The sequence below is a fragment of the Canis lupus genome, chromosome 30 (assembly GCF_048164855.1).
Source record: "Canis lupus baileyi chromosome 30, mCanLup2.hap1, whole genome shotgun sequence".
NCBI lineage: Eukaryota > Metazoa > Chordata > Mammalia > Carnivora > Canidae > Canis > Canis lupus.
The window spans coordinates 30245337-30261176 of record NC_132867.1 but is presented as its reverse complement, the minus strand read 5'-3'; the positions used below and the strand labels follow the sequence as shown (position 1 = coordinate 30261176).

The 15840-nt window shown below is 47.0% G+C and overlaps 1 protein-coding gene across 8 annotated transcripts in view; it reads left to right on the top strand.

Moving 5' to 3' along the window:
- The window catches only part of TIAM1 (TIAM Rac1 associated GEF 1), a 388153-nt gene that overhangs the window by 252692 nt on the left and 119621 nt on the right, over positions 1-15840 (top strand). For all 8 annotated transcript variants that reach the window (XM_072806723.1, XM_072806716.1, XM_072806719.1 and 5 more), the window contains one exon: positions 2241-3214. In XM_072806723.1, the coding sequence (XP_072662824.1) occupies positions 2252-3214 (963 nt within the window). In that variant the 5' untranslated portion in view covers positions 2241-2251. The remainder of the gene's footprint in view (positions 1-2240; positions 3215-15840) is intronic.

The window sequence follows — 15840 nt, the reverse complement described above, 5'->3', positions numbered from 1 at the left end:
AACACTTGTTCTAAGCTTTTCATTATTTTTTGGCAAAACATATAGATATGTAGACACATCCAGGTACCTTAATGTACACTTAAAAAAAAATCCAGAACTCTAAGGAATGCATATTGGCTTTCAGTTATTGAAATGCTTATTTACTGGAGCACCTGCGTGGCACAGGCACTTAAGCATTCTGATGCCTGGTTTTAGCACGACCTGAGGGTCGTGATTTCAGGATCGTGAGATCGAGCCTCACATCAGCCTCTCTCTCTCTCTCTCTCTCTCTGCTCCTCCCATTCATGTTCTCTCTCTCTCTCTCTCAAATAAATAAATATTTTTAAAAAGGAAGAAATGCTTATTTATTTATTTTACTTTAAAACCGGAGCACATGATATTCATAAGAATATAGTTCACATACGTGGTTATATGTAGGAGTAGCTGATGTTTTTCTTTTCCCTCTAGTGAATTGAGTTGCGTGCGTGTGTTTTTTTCTTTTCTTTTCTTTTCTTGCTTCTTAAAGACGCCAGCCAGAGAGGCATGAGCTTATTAACTGCTCTGAAATACACTTGCTGCCAGGAAAAAAAGGAGATTCTCCTTCTTGGAAAGTTCCCTCTGAGAATCACATGATGTGTGACCTGGTAGGGAATATTCCAATATGGGAATCGCTTAACATCTGGTGCCTTGTATGAGCTACCTCCTAGCTCACTGAGACATGAAATGGAGGTTTTCCCTTCCTGTTGCCACCGATTTTGTTTCAGCGAAGATGTGCTCCTCAGAGCTGATGCTCTGTTTTAGACTGAACAGTGAGATTGTAGAATGAATCTCAATCAGTGTGAGGATGTATTATAGTGCAGGGTGTTTCAAACTTTGTCGTGGTCATAGTCAATTCATCCTGTTTCCCCCCATGCCTTTCACTATTTTATCATGTACCTTCCTTGGCTACAGTATGAGTTTCCTGAGAGTAGGGAAATGTGTCTCTTTTGTTCACTGTTGTATCTCTGGCTTCCAGAACAGGGTAGGTGCTCAGTATACATTTTCTGAATGAATGACTATGTAGGTGGTGGGAAGAATCAGCTCAGGAATATGCCCAGCTACTATATTTTTCCTCTTTTCCTTTCTGGACACTTCTCTGTGTGTATCTTAAGTGCATACAATCTGAATGGTACAGAGAAAGAACAGAGCGAGGAGAATAGGCTGAGAGAGTCACAAGTGGTGAGCTTTGAAGGTTCTCACTGTGGGTAACAGTCACCAGGTCAGTGAGCGAGGCTGGAAAAATGTGAAGGAAGGACTCGAATTAACCTGGGTAGCCCCAAAAGGCTGAATCACATTTAGTGGTTTCATAATGTGAATTTCTGTTTGCAGGGCACTCTGTACCAGATTAATGTGCTCAGTTTGGATCTGCTCCCAGAAATAAACCCATTAGTCTGCTGCTAAGCAGGGAGCGGGGTTTCTATTTTGTGATGCCCATCTCTCTCTCTCTCTCTCTCTCTCTCTCTCTCTCTCTCTCCCTCCCTCCCTCCTTCCCTCCCTCCCTCTCTCCCCTCTTCCCACTTCACGCCCCTTCCAAAACACCAAAAGTTAAGGTGTTTTTTGTTTTTGTTTTTGTTTTTTTTAAGAATGCTGCTGTAGAATTTAATTGAATTTCAGGTAAAAAGCCCATTCTCTTTTTGACTTCGATGAACTAGGAAGAGTTGATCGGACTTCCCATCTGGAGCATTTCCAGTTTTGATTGATTTTGAAGTACAGGTGGAGTTTGAATCAAACAGAAACATTGAGAAGGGGGGGAGGTTATCCAACGCACCTCCAAATTTTATGATTGCTTTTTGAAATACATGTAGTTTCAAACGGAAAGTGACTCATGTGGTCCAGCGCTCCGTTTGTGCTTTCAGGGTTTTCAGTTTATGGATAGGAGTAGAACTTCGTAGAGTACAGAGTTTAGGAAGGAACGCAGGGGGTGGCAGCCCCATGAAAGCATCATATAGGCGGCGGGCACCATGGGCAATTACCTTCCGGGGAAAGACAAGTTTGATTCTCTAAATATCTTACTTCGGTTCTCATCCCCCTCCGCGGGAGGGCCAGTCTCAGTGGGTGATGTTAGTTCTCGCCTGCTCCCGTGTAAGGGTCCAAGCACCTTCCAGGCGGGTGGAGGGTGGTGCCCTGCTACCCGCCCTGCACCCTGAGCTCTGTCTGTTAAACTGCCTGTACTCCTTGGTGACTCACTTATCCCCTCCTTTTTTCTCCCCCTAATGCTACAGACCATAAAACCATGGGAAACGCAGAAAGTCAGAATGTAGAGCATGAGTTTTATGGAGAAAAGCATGCCAGCCTGGGGCGCAAGCACACATCGCGCTCACTGCGCCTGTCGCACAAGGCCCGGCGGACGAGGCACGCGTCCTCGGGGAAGATGATCCACAGGAACTCCGAAGTGAGCACGCGGTCTAGCAGCACGCCCAGCATCCCCCAGTCCCTGGCCGAAAATGGCCTGGAGCCCTTCTCCCAAGAGGGCACCCTAGAGGACTTCGGGAGCCCCATTTGGGTGGACCGAGTGGACATGGGCTTGCGACCCGTGTCGTACACCGATTCTTCTGTCACTCCCAGCGTAGACAGCAGCATCGTCCTCACAGCCGCCTCTGTGCAAAGCATGCCAGACTCGGAGGAGAGCCGGCTTTACGGGGATGACGCTACATATTTGGCTGACGGAGGCAGGAGGCAGCATCCCTATACATCCAATGGGCCCACGTTCATGGAGACGGCGAGCTTTAAGAAGAAACGCTCCAAATCTGCAGACATCTGGCGGGAGGACAGCCTGGAATTCTCACTCTCTGATCTGAGCCAAGAACATTTAACAAGCAACGAAGAAATCTTGGGTTCCACCGAAGAGAAAGACTGCGAGGAGGCTCGGGGGATGGAACCCCGGGTGAGCCCCCGGCAGCTCAGCACCTGCCAGCGTGCCAATTCCCTGGGTGACTTGTATGCTCAGAAAAACTCCGGGGTGACGGCGAACGGGGGGCCCAGGAGCAAATTTGCGGGCTGCTGTCGGAACCTGGTGTCTGATATTCCCGACCTCGCAAACCATAAGATGCCACCAGCTGCCGCCGAAGAGTCTCTTCCGTACAGTAATTATAACACACTTCCCTGTAGGAAATCTCACTGTCTTTCTGAAGGTGCCACCAACCCACAAATTAGCCATAGCAACAGCATGCAAGGCAGAAGAGCAAAAACAACTCAGGTAAAGTGATCGAAATCTGGTTCAATATTTTGGAAATGGTGCATGACTTTACGTGCATGATTTTGCTCCCGGAAGGCTCCCCATCTTTTGGTTGATTGTACCCCGGGTGCCCGGTGGCTGCTGCAGCTGCTGCTGCTGCTCCTTCCCCAAGGATTTGCCTCTGCTCTGCTTCGCACCCCCAATCCCCCCACGGTTCGGTGGCTAGGGGTGGGATTAAGGCAAGAGTCTGTGTGTAGGGGGTGATGTGGTGGGAGTGAGAATAAAGCTGCTAAGTTCATACTAGGGAACCACTGCCTCTCCAACTCGGATCTTGAACAGCATCCCACATGTTCTGAGTTTAACTTTCCACACCCCGGGCAGGTGGGCATGGTGGGTTGCGGACTCTGGGAGTCCCTCTCCAGTGCCGCAGGTGGGAAGAGGTTCGTCGGAAGCTCCTTTGAGGAGGCATTTTTGATTCAGGGCGGGCTCTGGTCATTTGTCAGCTTCTCTCGGAGGTTGGCAGGCTTCCTGCCTTACCAGGAGCCATTTCAATTTCCTGTTCCTTGCGATGCTGGCCAGCCCTGTCTCTGGAGGGAGGTGTAGCGGAAGGAATAACAGGGGTGGGTTCCAGTTCCTACTTTGCAGCCAACTAGTTGTTTGACCTTGGGCAAACCCTGATTTTTAGCTGCTCCTCGGGAAAATGGGAGTAAAAATGCTCAAGTTGTTTGCTCCCGGGGTCTAGGGCAGGAGAGGATGGGTGTGAAGACACTTTTCAAAGGTTTTCTAAAAGTGCGTTGCTAGCGACAAGAGGACTCGTCCCCTTGATGGGTCATGATACTCCCAAGGGCCTAGGGACCTGTCAAGCTCTGCTGCATGCTTTTCTGGTCCTGCTGTTCCCTGGTGCCAAGTTCTGGGAGTGCCGGCTTGTTGGGGATGGGTTGGTGGTGTGCAGGGGTGCTTCAGATCAGAAATCCAGATCAAGGGGATCCCTGGGTGGCGCAGCGGTTTGGCACCTGCCTTTGGCCCAGGGCGCGATCCTGGAGACCCGGGATCGAATCCCACGTCGGGCTCCCGGTGCATGGAGCCTGCTTCTCCCTCTGCCTGTGTCTCTGCCTCTCTCTCTCTCTCTGTGACTATCATAAAAAAAAAAAAAATCCAGATCAAGCCCATTTGCCATGAAAGGCATGTCAGCCACCAGGGTGATCGGCTAACAGTGCTGCGGGCAGCAGTAAAGCAGCAGGTGCCTCCGACCTGACCAGCAGGGGATGGTGCTGTATCTCTGGCGCTGCTCTAGTACAAGTCAAACAGGCATTCCGAGGTTAAGTTCTCTCAGAAAGGTTGGGGGGGAGGGGGTCTATATATAATGGCAAATGGTGGGGAACCCAAGGAGGAAGCAAAGAAAATTGGCATGACACTGTCTGTGTTCTTGCTGGAGAGCAGATTTTTACAATTTCCAAAATCTCAGGTTTCTAATTTTATGTTAGAATTTTAAATTCTCATGTGCAAGTCATCAGGGGATAGTTTTTTTTTTCTTTCACTACTTCTGTATTATTAGAATAATTAAAATTTACTGTATGTCCCTCCAGGTTTCTATGGGCTACAGGAAACTGTTGGACCTCTCTCCTCCTTTTCTTGATAAGATTATGTTTAACTGTGCTAAAAATACACGTAACAGTTACCATCTTGACCATTTTGAAGCGTGTAGTTCAGGGGCATTAAGTACATTCACACTGTGGTGCACCTGTCACCACCATCCATCCCCAGAACCCCTTTCATCTTGAAAAACTGCAAATCGGCCCCCAGTAATCAACAACCTCTCAGCGCCCCCCCCCACCCAAGCCCATGGCCACCCCTATTCTATTTTCCATGTCTATGAATTTGACTAGATAGGGACTGCCTATAAGTGGAATCAAGTAGTATTTGTCTTTTTGTGACTGGCTTATTTCCCTTAGCTTAATTTCATCCATGTTGTAGCAGGCGTCAGGATTTCCTCCCTTTTTGAGGCTGAATAATATTCCAGTGTACTGTATGCGGCAGGGTTTTTTTAAATCCATTCATCTGTTGGAGGATGAGTTTTGGTGATGGCGTCTGAGTCAGGCATCGTGGTCACCTCATGTGGTTCACTTGGGGCAAAACTCTTAAGTCTCTTAAAGGCTTAATTTCTTCATCTTTTGGCTGGGGATCGTAGTAAGGCCTTTCGAGACAATGGAATGAAATAACACAGTGCCTAGTACTTTGGAAGCAGCCAGTAGGGGAGAATTTAGTAGCTGCTCTGTTCACTGTTCCTGGCGGTAGAGAAGTTGAGGGCTCAGGGGAGTTTGGTGTTTCTATCAGAGTCTTGTGTCTTAGAAGCAGAGTTGTTGAAAATGTTGACTCTGCACTCTGAGGAGGTGAGCATGAAGATGCATCTAGATGCATCACCTGAATTTTTTTAAAAAGATTTTATTTATTTATTCGTGAGAAACACAGAGAGAGGCAGAGACACAGGCAGAGGGAGAAGCAGGCTCCCTACTGGGAGCCCGATGTGGGACTCGATCGCAGGACCCTGGGATCACGCCCTGCACCAAAGGTAGACGCTCAGCCACTGAGCCATCCAGGCGTCCCTCATCACCTGAATTTTTACCCATCTCTTTTCTGGGGCGAGAATGTACTGGGGAAGGCCCAAGAAACAGAATAACCCCACTGGGAAGGGCTACTCCTGTTCTGTCAGTTTGGTAAGTTGGGAGACAGGTGAGATAGGTGAACTGGCCTGAGACCTGAAAGGTGCTGAGGGCTCTGTCTTAAAGGCATGGCCAGAATGGTTTTGCAGGGCTGATATGAAGAGAGGGTCTGCTGGCCTTCAGGATTCAGGGAAAGGGACATTGATATAGACAGTTGAGAAAGGAACATTACCTGTGACTGTCCCCTTTACCTGGAGCAATCCCAAGTTAGTATATATATAAAATGGGTTTTTTTCTTTTCTTTTCTTTTTTTTTTTTTTGTGGGGAAGGGCAGAGGGAAAAGGAGAGAGAGAGAATCAAGCAGCCTCCACGCCCAGTGCAGAGTCTGAGGCAGGGGCTCAATCCACAACCCTGGCATCATGACCTGAGCCAAAATCATCAGCAGATGCTTAACCCACTGAGCCACCCAGATGCCCCATGTTCTGTGTGAGATCAGAGGGGGGGTGTCTGGCTGTATTCTGGCTCTCCAGCTCCATGTCTCCACCGCCGGGGACAGCTGGACCCCTGGCTCACCACACACACACCCCCGCTGGTGGGGGTTTGAGCCTTTGAGTCACCGCTGACTACACCCAGAAGAGAGGGACAGCGCAGTTCTCTCCTTCCGAGCGGTGCCACTGCAAGCTCTCACGTGTAATTGTTATATGAAATTTCCATCTCTGGCTTGCCGCCTTCTAAAATTGTTAATCTATGGAAGTGAGATCATCCAAATGTGGTGTCTCAGAAAGTCACTGCTTTGGCAGCTTCATGTAATGCGGAGCGCAAGGGACCCGGCCTCCTGAGAAGTCCATTTGCATCCTGGCTGGCTCTTCACTGACCGGTGACCTTGGGCAAGTCGATCCATCCTGTGTGCCCCGCAGGCTCCTCCTTCTCTGTGCAGGGCAAGTGACACCGGTGACAGGGCCATTAGGGGAAACAAGTGGGTACCGAGCATGGAAGCCTTTTGCGGAGTCTAGAAAATGAACGGAAGAATTATTTTCGTATTGACTTTATATGTTGAGTGAGGCTCTTTAATGACTTGAAACAAACCCCAGAATTATGCACAACACTATCCATCCACCCACGCTTCCTAGTCTAAGTTTGGCGTGTTCATCCAACGCGATTTCTTGAGAACCCACTATGTTCCAAACAGTGTATTTTAAGAGACAGTGGGTGTGGAAGCTTCCTTGAAAAGAATTCTTTTTTTGTGCTTTTTTTGTTATTATTTGATGGTGGTGGTGTTGGTTATAGTTTCTGACCCAGGGGATCTCTTCAGCGAGCTTGGATTGGAGATGTTCAAGTTCTCTCATCTGCCCTGGTGACGTCGTTGAATCTGTAACAGTCTGTCAGCAGTTTTCCTCCTCAGGAAAAAGACTTTCTGGCAGACCTTTGGCCCCAGAGCGTGGCCTCTGAGCCTGGGATGAAATATGTTTTGTCGGAAATAATGTGAATAACTTCATTTGATTTAAAAATGATCAAAAAAAGAGTTTTTGATCTTTTGCCCTGGTTTTGTATTTGTTCAGTAGTTGGACATGTTATTGTAATACTAGAGTTCCCATTTAGGTTTTAAAAAGCGACACACAGGGGCACCTGGATGGCTTAGTGGTTGAGTGTCTGCCTTCAGCTCAGGGTGTGATCCCAGGGTCCTGGGACTGAGTCCCACATCGGGCTCCCCACAGGGAGCCTGCTTCTCCCTCTGCCTGTGTCTCTGCCTCTCTCTCTGTGTCTCTCATGAATAAATAAATAAAATCTTTAAAAAAAATTTTTGAAAAGTGACACCTATTGCATGTCTGCCACACAGTGAGTGCTGTGGAATTATTTGTTTATTCAATATGTTTGAGTGTGTGTGTGTGTGTGTGTGTGTGTGTGTGTAAAATGTGTAAAAACGTGTCTTGCAAGTCACTTTGGTATTCATTTGTTGGGTGGGTTTACCCACAGCACTTAAAGCAGAGTTTACTTGTATAGATTCCTGCAGAAATACGGAGGAGAGGGGATCCCTGGGTGGCTCAGCGGTTTAGAGCCTGCCTTTGGCCCAGGGCATGATCCTGGAGTCCCGGGATCGAGTCCCACATTGGGCTCCCTGCATGGAGCCTGCTTCTCCCTCTGCCTGTGTCTCTGCTTCTCTCTCTCTCTCTCTCTGTCTCTGTGTGTGTGTGTGTCTCGTGAATAAATGAATAAAATCTTTAAAAAAAAGAAAAGGAAAGAAATACGGAGGAGACTACCCCTTGATTTAATGGATGTATTACTGGTCTTTTGGACTGAACTTGACTGTCTCGATATTCCAGTGGTTTACCAGATAGAGTTGGGGCAGCCTGGTATCATGTAAAGAAGTTCTGAAATCCAACAGAGCCGAGCTTGTCAGTTTGAGTCCTGTTTTCTGATGGTTATATAACCTGGATGGATCTCGGGGCCTCTTTGCTCAGGCTAATGTGAGTTCCACAGGGGAGTGAATTTGAAACTCTGGCTTGCACAAGGTAGAAAGTCAGTCAGTAATGGTTATTAGCTGTGATGGGAATAGTTTGGCTTAATATTTCAGAGCTCAGCCCTCCCATGGCTCGGACTTCCAGTGGGTGAGGCGCAAAGAGAAAACCGCCAACTGATGGAGTGTCTTTTATCCAGGTTCTGTGTTTCAAAGGGAAGCTCTGGCTTGGGGCCATTGTGCATGACTTGTGAGGAGAGCTCCATTCATCCACTTAGGAGATGAAAGACTGGGAGCAGCCATATGGAGAATGTCTCAAGGAGCCACAGCCTTGACAGCGAGGGGTCCCTGCTCAGCGCCCCTTGTGGAGATGTGACACTGTGGATTGGTTTGTGTGTTTGTGCAATTTCTGACCCCTTCAGTGTTTCCAGAAATCCTTCATACCACAGCATGGGGAGTGGAAATGATGTAAGCCAGAGCTCTTTGTCCAGCCCCTTTGCTTTGCATGCGTATCTAAAGACATTAGGTGACAAGGTGTCACAACTGGATTGAAATCCAGGTCCCCTGACTCACTGGCCAGGGTCATTCTTCAGAAGCCCACCTCCTATGCCGTACTACCTCCTCATTCTCAAACAGATTCCAACTCATGTGTCCTCAGATTGTAAGATCCAAGTCCTCAGTTCTGGTACAGAAGCAAAAAAGGGTGATTGGCTGAAAAGAACATAGGAATGTCCACTACCGTAGCCTTGACACAGTGGTTCCTGAGAGAGGTGTCCATAGTAGCTTTAGAAGAAAGCCCTTCTTTCATGTTTGGAAAAGCGAGTCATAGAGTCCATGATTTCAGCAACGAGGGGAGGGGGGGTGCAGCATTGTCAGAAGAGGATCTTGAGTTCCTAGAAAAGTTGCATTGGTTTTAAAATTTTGTTTTGCTTTATGCTTAGCTTAAATGGCTCAGGGATAGCTATGTTCCCTGAGCTGAAAACTGCCATCAGCATCCAAGAGATTCTTAACCTTTGGTCACAGACTCCTTTGAGAATTGGATGAAAAATTTGGCCCTTTTTCTCAGATAAACACATGGACCACCCTTCTGCATTCAATTTCAGGGGCTCCATGCGTTCCCCAAAGTCCATCTAGAAGCTTCTGGTTAATAACCTCAGGTTAATTCTTCACGAAACAACATATCTTCATATAAAATTTATTTATTTATTTATTTATTAAATCCCTCTTTTCCTTCCCTTCTCTTTGGACTGTTTGATGCCTCTTTTTTGCTTCCTCCCTTGATCTTCCTTTTTCTGGCGTGTAAGTCAAGCAATGAGATAGTTGTTTTGAAAGCAAGCCCATCCATTTTCAGCAGGCGTATCCACCTCTTTGCCAAGATCTTCTTTTGGGGAGTAGGAGGATGAATAGGTAGTTGAGGGGTGGCTCTCTTGGCCTGGTTGCAAACCCCTCTATGCTCGTAAAAAGTATGGTAGATTCCAAAGGGCTTCTGTTTATGTGGGTTATATCTATAAATATTTATCACACTAGAAATTGAAACAGGAAAGCAAAGAAAAAAAAACTTGTTGATTCATTTTAAAATAGTACCAATAAACCCATTACAATATTCACACAAGTAACTTTTTATTTACTTTTTAAAAAAAATTTCCTGGCAGCTTGGGTGGCTCAGTCAGTTAGGCATCTGCCTTTGGCTCAGGTCATGATCCCGGGGTCCTGGGATCAAGTCCTACATCATGGGATGGGCGGGGGCAGGGGGGTCCTTGCTCAGTGGGGAGCCTGTTTCTCCCTCTCCCTCTGCCTGCTGGTCCCCCTGTTTGTGTTCTCTTTCTCTCTCTCTTTCTGTCAAATCAATAAATGAAATATTTTATAAAATAAATTTTTGTATTTTCTAAAATTAAAAAAAATTTAAAAGTAAAAAAATTAGAAGACAGGTGTTATTTTATATTTTGCAAATCTCTACAATTTCTGGCAATCAGAAAAACCTGGAGTCTCCTAGTGGCTTCTGCATTCACTCCCTTGTGATATACTATTTGGGTTGGACTATAGGGGGAAATGTGGCCTTGCTCCAGTAGTTGGAAGAGGGAGGGTCTGAGGGGCCTCCTGAAATTGGTCCACACTTTGAGAGCTGCCCATTTATGCTAATATAGGCTGGAGAAGTTTAGACCCTCAAAATTCACATTTTCAGTTTAGTGCTTGAAGAGGGGACTGTCTGTGTCTCCTGATGAGAGTGCTGGTTTCCTAGCATCACTGAAAGAGGAAGCAGGGCTGGAATTGGGAACTTAGAATCTGCTATGAGGCCTGCTGGGAAGGCCTCAGAGGGCCTCCATGGAGCCCCAGGTAGGAAAGAGCCAACAGGCTTTTCATCATCATATGGGTCCAGTTTGCTTTAGACGATTGCTGACAAATATGGGCCATAGGATAGGCCATCTTTTCTTACTTTATCTACTTTTGAAAAGAGTTAAAGAAAAAGATTTAAATTAACTCTGGTTACATCCATAAATGACACAAGAAAACTGGATTGCTTGAAGATTGCAAAGTTCAGCCTGACATCTAGAACCGATTAGTCAGCTCAACCATAGTGGAGCGTGAGCTGAACCTGGAAACGACTAAACCCTTAAATGAAATTAAAATGTAATCTGTGAGAAACTGTTCTTGTTTTGAGATTACAGTGGAAAATGAACAGCAGTACATTCATGCAAAGGTGGGCTTATATCTATTTACTTTTTTAAGGATCATTTTAAAAATATTTTATTTATTTATTCATGAGAGACACACAGAGAGAGGCAGAAACATGGAGAAGCAGGTTCCCTGGGTGAGCCCAATGCAGAACTCGATCCCAGGACCCCAGGATCACAACCTGAGCCAAAGACAGATGTTCAACCATTGAGCCACCCAGGTGCCCCTGAAAAGATTTATTCATTTGAGAGAGAAACAGAGCATGCACAAGCAGGGGGAGGAACAAAAGGAGAGGGAGAAACAGACTCCCCATTGAGCAGGGAACCCCCACATGGGGCTCCATCCCAGGACCGTGAGATCATGACTTGAGCCCAAGGCAGACTGTTAACCAACTGAGCCACCCAGGTGACCCCACAAAGGTGGGTTTATTTTTCTGAAGGGCCTACTCCATGTCAGACACTGTTCTTGGCGCTTTGGGATATGTCAACAAGAAAAGATCCCTGAGCTCACGGAGCTAGTTTGGGGTGAAATGGGGGTGTGTAAGCAGAAAACAGCATAGCAAGCACTTGACATGCAATGGAAAAAAGAGCAGGGCAAAGAAAATAAGGTAATGGGAGATGTGGGAGGCGATTGGAGATGGGGTGATCAGGCTTGGCCCCCTTGAGAGGGCAGACTTGGGAGTCAACCGTTGATCTGTAAGGTGGGAGCATGCCTTGTGTACTTGAGGCAAAGCAAAGAGGGCAGTGGGTCTCGAGCAGAATTGGGGCAGAGAGAATGAGATGCTGCAGAGCAGTTGGCCTGGCCATTGGAGAAGGGAAAGAAAAGTCTTCTAGCTACAGAAAGGAGAGACGTGAGCTGAGCCTCGAAGGGTATGTCCTCCTGGAAGTAAGAACAGTTGGGAGCAGGTTCTCCCATTTCACTGCTGACTGGTGGGTACGTCCAGTGTGAAGATGGGACACCCACCGGGGGCTTGGAGAGGCAGGCTGAGCAGCTTCCACACGGCTCCTGGGAGGTTTACCTAGCAGCGACATACAGGGTACATTGAGGATGGTAGAAGAAAGAGTGCTCGGTGCTGAACCACGGCATGGCTCGAAGAAAGGACAAGAGCCCGCGGGAGAGTGATACATCATGGGCAGTGAGGGGGATGGATGACTATACAGTGTGAGGCACCTACGTGGAAAAACAGATGCAAAGAGAGAGGATGATTCATTGACTTAGCTCTAAGGCAGTCAGTCCCCAGCCTGGAATCACCTGAAGCAGCATTGCAAACTTTTACCAACTTACTTCTGGCCCCCTTTTTAGCAACAGTAAGAACTCTAGGTCCCCTGGTTATGATTGAGAGAAATTTTGAGTCACTCCCATTGGGGATCATTAGAAAAGCAGGGGAGATGTGTGGGAAACATAAAAAGGCATGAAGAGTGTGTCTTGGGAAAGGAAGAAGGGGGAAATAGCCAGATTTTAGGGGGCTGATCGTGGGAGGCCCGCTGGGTCAAATATACCAACTTCAGAATTTGAAATGCTGAACGGTGCTGGACCTTTGGGTAGAGAGAGAGGAAGAAAAAAACGTTACAATGATGGAAAAGTAACACTGCAGTATTTCTAGCAAATCAGGAATGACAGGGGCACCTGGGTGGCTCAGTGGTTGAGCATCTGCCTTTGGCTCAGGGCGTGATCCTGGGGTCCTGGGATGGAGTCCTGCATCAGGCTCCCCGCAGGGAGCCTGCTTCTCCCTCTTTGTATGTCTTTTCCTCTCTTTCTGTGTCTCTCATGAGTAAATAAAATCTTCAAAACAAATCAGGAGTGGCAATTATCAGTAACAGTGCCCAGTAATTATTCATTGACAGTGTAGGAAACATCACCATTTCCTTAAGTGATGAGGCTGTCTTGTGAATGTGAAAATAGGGACTTCATTGGCTCACACCAGCCTTGGTTGCCTGTTCTCCCATTTCCTCGGCAGCAACCTTCCATGTTAGTGCAGGACATAGTGAGTGAGGTCACACTGCCTTCTCTCCTTGGGCCGAGATGAAAGAAAGGCTGAAGGTGGAAATGACAGTCATCTTAGTTAACACTTTTGAACAGACACTATGTGCTGGGTACAGTTCCAGAAACCTTTGTTGGGTTAACTCAATTTCACAGCATCTTACAGAGTCTTAAAAGAGCAGATAACTATTGTAATCCCCATTTTCCAGGTGGGGAAACTGAGGCACCGATTGGTTCAGAGTAATTCCCCTAGGATTGGTACTGATGGTACTGAGATTACTAAGGGAGCATGTACTAAGACTATACCTACTATACCAAGGAGAGAACACTGGGAACCACAGACAATATTCATGGGTGTGCATGTGTGCGGGAGGGGGTACTTGCATTTTGGGGATAAGAAGCAGATGATAACTCAGGGGAGGAGTATTTTAGAACTTAACAAGGCAAAATTATTCTAATTCATAGCTTCTGCAGGCGGAAATTTCCTCAACCTGCTCAAAGTCTGAACTCTCTTTTTAGCTTCCCTATATAGCTATATGAAAGCAAATCTGGATTCATCAAGGAAATTAAAGTAACCAGTGAAATAGTTTCTTTTTTTTTTTTTTTTTTTAAGATTTGATTTATTTATTCAGGAGAGACACACAGAGAGAGGCAGAGACACAGGCAGAGGGAGAATCAGGCTCCATGCAAGGAGCCTGATGTAGGACTCGATCCCGGGTCCCCAGGATCAGGCCTTGGGCTGAAGGTGGCGCTAAACTGCTGAGCCACCTGGGCTGCTCTGAGAAATAATTTCTAATCACATTTGACTTAAAAGTGACCAACTGATCTTACTGTCCTTGGATTGTCCCAGGGCTCTTGAACTTTGTGGCTAATTACCTTTTCAAAACTTCTGTTCCCCTGTCATGGACACAGAAAACCTGTCCCTCAAAAGTATTTCTAAGTTGGCCCATGAAACCACTGGAGCTTTGCCACAATGTATCATTAGCCCACATTCCTGCTGAGTGACCCTTCAGTTTGCCAAGGCAGTGAAAATGGGCTTGAAATTTGCCCTCACCGGGCACCCCGGGTGGCTCAGCGGTTTAGCACCGCCTTCAGCCCAGGGGGTGATCCTGGAGTTCCAGGATCGAGTCCCATGTAGGGCTCCCTGCATGGAGCCTGCTTCTCCCTCTGTGTCTCTGCCTCTCTCTCTCTCTCTCTCTCTGAATAAATAAAATCTTTAAAAAAAAAAAATGCCCTCACCTCCTCCATTTACCAGAGCTTATTTAAACGTTTGTGGTCCAGCTCTAGGACTACGATCACTCTGGCCTAGCAGCTGTGGCACGCTCTGGGCGATACAGCTGGCCACTTGTGCATCCGGTAGGAAAGTGCATGCGTTCCTGCTGGGAAACTGCCAATGCCATGGGAACTGGCGAGTGCTCTCAAAATCTGGCTTGGGAGGATTTGTCCAGGGAGAGTAGGATTTAAGAGCCTCTATACCCCCTGAATGTTGTGTATAATCGGAAACCTCTTCAGTGGAGTGTTTCTAACACGGGGAGAGTTGATTTTGAGTAATTTCCAGGAAATCTTGAACTGGATTGTGCTTCGTGTTGGGAGTTACCTCTCTGGGTAGCTAGAGTCTTACCATTTCCCTGAGTTCCTTTGACTTTTGAATTAGAACTCAGTATTTGATCAGGACTTCTGGGTGGCTCAGCGGTTGAGCATCTGCCTTGGGCTCAGGGAGTGATCCTGGAGACCTGGGATCGAGTCCCACATCGGGCTCCCTATGTAGAGCCTGCTTCTCTCTCTGCCTGTGTCTCTGCCTCTGTGTGTGTGTGTGTGTGTCTCTCATGAATAAATAAATCAAATCTTTAAAAAAAAAAAAGAATCAGTATTTGATCAAATACTAGGACCTATCAGATGCTAAGATGTTCCTGCAGTAGGAACATACCTTGCATTTGCTACAGACACTGCTGAGGTTCCCATGGGACTCTCCTAGGGTTGGTCTTCTGGATTTCCTGCTGCTGGGAAGAGTGGGGGACATTTCAGGGGCTTCTGAGTATGGGGAAAATCTGGTTTCTCAGGTGTGAAGTGTCCTTGAGACCGAGGTGGGTAGGAGGAGGAACTCTTTGAAAGATGACCACTGGGAATGTTTGGATGCGAATGGTCCTGACTTTCTTCGGAGCTGCTGGAAGGTGCATGGCAGTGATAGGCATCCGGCATTTGAGAGTGACAGGGCATTTGGGATGCAGCCTTACAGGGATGCCTGGTGTTTTTCAAAGTGTGAACCCAAGAGCACAGGGTGATGTATGAAAATCTTGAATCACTATATTATACTCTTGAAACTAATACAACACTCTGTGTTAACTAACTGGAATAAAAATAAAAACAAAGTGTGAACCCAGAGCCTCGTGTCAGAGTGTCTTGCTTTGGTTTGTACTAGAGATGCTGTGACCTTGTACGTTTCTATTTCTTGTGTGGCCCTTAGGCATTTGGGTCACAGTTCTACGGATGATTCTTTCCAGAAACACAAAGTTGGGGATTACTGGTGCATGGCCTCTCATTGACCATTCAGGTGTTGAATAGTGCCTCTGCTTAGGTAGTCCTCATTGCCCATGATGCTAGAGCTTGGGCCTCTGAGTATTTGGGACATCCCAAGCTTCATGACCAAATTGGGGCTGAGGCTGGGCAACTATCATATTTCCCAACAGGCTGGGTCACATATAAGTGGGAGATGTGTACCACTGAGCCTGCTTAGTCACTTGTGGAGACAAGGTGGAGTCAGCTTGGATAATAGATCCAGAGCATTCCCCAGAAGTTACATGGGTTGCGTGCTCTAAAGGTATGCAAGCTCAGCTAGGGCCAGCAGGCCTCTTATCTGGAGTAGTCACTTCTTTACTTAG